Genomic DNA, 3,940 nt, shown 5'->3' on the forward strand with positions numbered 1-3,940 from the left:
TAGTAAAGTGTATTAGAAAGTATTTTAGCTTAGTTAGATTATTCTAGAGTGGTTAGTTTTGTGCTAGTTCTATTTAAAGATCGCCCTGAGGATCGCCTTAGTGATTCTCTGTGGAATTGCTACGAGGTGAGTATTGTATAAATGCTATAGACTGTATATATAGTAGTAAAATATTAAGAATGTAATTTTCGCTTATTCCGTTATTCCGCTGTTCCGTAATTCCGTATTCCGGGTTTTACTGCTTCCCTGCTTGGACACCACTTTTGATTCACAACTTTTTCACTTGAAGGCTGCAACCCTTTACAGCTTAGCTGCTTTTTCATGGATAATAATGAATGGGCACTGAACAACTAAAGCTTTGTAATGTGCATGCAAATTTGTGTTAAAATATTTTTGTGGATACTTTTAACCACAATAAGTAGAGGGGAACTCAGTATACCTCTTATATCTATACATGTCTTGACCCACAAAAATTAATCTCAATAAATATTTAGAAAACAAAAAAAAATCTGAACTTATATTTACTCAAACATTGACAGAGGCGTGCCCTTCAGTAATGATATCACAGGTTATAATTGTAAACAACTTGTTCCACAAATATAACCATACTAGCTACATACATAAACAAAACCTGAGGTGAGGGTGTGAAATGAAAATAAAGTATTCCACAATATTAATTTTGTGCACATAAACTAACTACATACTGTAAACAGTAAACAATCTGTTGAGCCTACTATGTAGACTTTAGCTATACAGCCTGTAGCTAGTTATTCACCATCCTCATATGTTAGTTCAGCATCAGCTGTTGTTTCTGTTACCACTTCTGTATCTGCTTCATCAATAGCAAACTGGTAATTCTTCACATATCCATATATGGGGGCATAGTGCAAGTCCCCCATAGTGCAAACATCCATCTCAAGAAAAATTGGACGACCAACGGAGGAATAGTGGAGATTTACTGTGTTTGCTTTAAAATAGAAGTATTATATATTATAAAAACCACTGCATTTTGTAAGTGCACACATACCTGCTGAGGGTCCTTTGTATGGAATGGTTCCAATCACAATTGGAATCTCTATATTAAGATTGGATGCATGTTGAATGCTAAGTAAAATATCTAAGCTGTAAGACACTTGTAACACTTGGTTACTAGTAATAGTGGGTACAGTGATAGGAATAGGCATCTGTTTGTTATGCCAATCTACAGCTCCTCTAATTGTTTGGATGACCTTAGTGATATTCTTGGTCGAATCATTCAAGTTCAGCACAGCCCGACCATCATATGTAGGTTTACCATGGAAGCGTATCGTTTGTTTCAGGTTGGCTTGAACATATTCAAGTCTTCTGTTGCTAAAATTCTCCGTGACTACAGTGATGGCAATTGATTCACCAGAGCAATATGCGCCCCTGTCTGTTGTGACAGTCATTGCAATTGGCCTGGCACAGCAAAGGCAACACACACTCATTTCTTTTGATCTTTTTAGTGGCTGTATAAATCTTGGAAGATTCACATCAACAGAGCTGCATAACGTTATCACTTTTAATGACGTGTAATGACATTTTTGTAACTCTGTTGAGCATATCCGAGCAACCAGCTTATAGCGAATGTGGCCAAAAGAATGTTCAAAGGATGATGGTAAAGATAAGTTTGAGGTGAGATGCATCTTAAAGGGAAAAGTATGCTTTCCAGCTGGTAAGCCAGCTAGTTGCTGAGGTGCTCTAGCAACTGAAGTGTAGTTACCTCTTAACCAGACCTCTAGCTGATACTTGCTGAGGATAATCTTTTCGTCGGTGAAAGTCATATTGTAACTATCTTGTCCAATCGTTCTCTGCTCCTTCCAGCTGGTAACAGCCCTTCCACTCAGTATAACCTTTATTCCTTGAATAGGTCTCAGCGGGGCTGTTAGCTCTAGCAAGACACTACCTTCGATTGTTGAACCAGAGTAGTATACAGGCGAGCAACCGTTTTGTTCACTTAGTAGCTGAATTTCAAAACACTTCGGGGGGGTGCTTTCCATTATTGCTAAGCGCTCAGAAAAAATTAATTTTGAGGGCGAATGCAGAGCCTCTGCCGAAGGGGGGTAGGGCTGGACGGGTGATCGTTGCCGGCGTCCTCGCCAAATACTCAGTAGCGGATTAAATAGCTAGCTAGTACAGTAGTAGACTAACATTCAATTTACTATTGCACTGTATAGCAAAGTGTAAAGTTCAAATCAAACCAAAGGTAAGATTCCTGTGGTCACTTTGTATGAAGGTCACGAGGTGCGCGCGAACAGCGAACGGATGGGACTGAAGGGGCGAGGATGGGCGTACAAATGGTCCGGGAACTTGTCTTTCCAGCTGCTGATGGTTGTAGCCCACCTTCTGAGATTGGCTTCTTGCTTTGCTTTATAGACCAGGTAGCTACTCTAGATAGCTTAGACACGCGCCGCTTACTAGTATTATTAAAGGAGCGGCAAGCAGGGCTTAACCTCTAGCGGCTGTCATTGAACAATTTCGATGATTGCATTACATTAATAACTAACTACAAATGCATACACCTGTAATTCCACTGGATTCTAAAAATCGATATACCCTAATAGAGCAGTCACCCTAATAAATATTATTATTATTTTGGTAAAAGTACAGTGTTTAAGACAAATGTCTTATATACCAACTCCTAATACAAAACGAAATTGATGCCACTGTTCATCAAGTTTTTTTCTTAAATAGAAAGACATTGGGTGACTGTATTATGTCCCATGGGAGGCCGTTCCAATCATTGATGACTCTTTGAGAAAAAGAATCAGTATTTCCTGATATTACTGTTTGTAAATTTTAAATCCATTGTTTCTTGTGGACATGCAATTATTGATAGAAAAGAATTTCTCAAACGGACATCCACTTATGCCTCGAGCTATCTTATAGACCATTATCATATCCATTCTGCATCTCCTGTACAACAAACTTGGTAGATTAAGACTTCTGAGCCTTTCATTATGTTGAGCTGGAAGACTAGTCGGTTACTCGTCTTTGTACTTGTTCTAGCAGACGTATATATAATTATATATATCACCAACCTGGTAAGGGTTCCAAATCACTGAGGCATAATCTAGATGAGAACGAATTAAACTGGTATACAATGTTCAAAGCATGGTAGAGTCCAGACACTCAAGTGATCTCTTTAAAATTCCAGTAATAGTATTGGCCTTACGAATGATATTTGAAATATGCTTACGAAACTTCAAGTCTAGAGAAAAAAAACACCCAATTCTTTTTCACCCTATGTCCGTGCAATTATAGGAGCAACACTATCCCTGGTAGTCATTGTGTACTTGTAGATGTCAGTAATAGAGCAGTCACAGAGCACCCTAATAATAGAGCAGAGCAGCACCCTAATAATTGAGCAGTCACAGAGTCACCCTAATAATTAAGCAGTTACCCTCAACTGAACTTTTCTGCATGCTACAATTATTATTTTTGTATTGAAATTTAATAGTGTAAGTCTTGCCAGGGCACCTGTACTGTCCACTCAGTGCTCCTATACTGTCCACCCAGTGCATGGTACCCCTGAGTCTAGACCCCTGTACTTATGTTGTATTATTGTCTTAACAAAATAAGATGTCTCTCTTATGTCAGCAAATGGTGACTGTTGAAATCATCTTCAGATTAAGTTTGAGGCTATAAATCTCAAAAATTTCCTGTAGTGAGGGTGGCATACCAACAGATCCTTTTATAGGTCCACTAGATACTAATATAAATGCCTCAAGATCGAGATACTCTAAGGAAGAGAGATGTCTTATTTTGTTAACACAATATACAACTCCCTAGAGCTGTCACCCTAATACAACAGTCAAACTAATATTAATAGTATCCTGCAGGATATCAATCTGAGAGGGCCTAATTTTCAAAATTTCCTTTGGGGGGGGACATGCCCCATACCCCCCTAGATTGGCATGCA

At 38.6% G+C, this 3,940-nt stretch overlaps 1 protein-coding gene across 1 annotated transcript; it reads right to left on the reverse strand.

Moving 5' to 3' along the window:
* Positions 1-468: 468 nt before the first annotated feature.
* Positions 469-2,207, reverse strand: LOC136266241 (arrestin domain-containing protein 2-like). The gene is made up of 2 exons (XM_066061251.1): positions 1,028-2,207; positions 469-967 (listed from the first exon to the last, which is right to left on the reverse strand). The coding sequence occupies exons 1-2, from the start codon at positions 2,016-2,018 to the stop codon at positions 768-770; spliced, it is 1,191 nt and encodes a 396-aa protein (XP_065917323.1). The 5' UTR covers positions 2,019-2,207; the 3' UTR covers positions 469-767.
* Between the last annotated feature and the right edge of the window lie 1,733 nt (positions 2,208-3,940).

The sequence above is a fragment of the Dysidea avara genome, chromosome 9, assembly GCF_963678975.1.
Source record: "Dysidea avara chromosome 9, odDysAvar1.4, whole genome shotgun sequence".
Classification (NCBI taxonomy): domain Eukaryota; kingdom Metazoa; phylum Porifera; class Demospongiae; order Dictyoceratida; family Dysideidae; genus Dysidea; species Dysidea avara.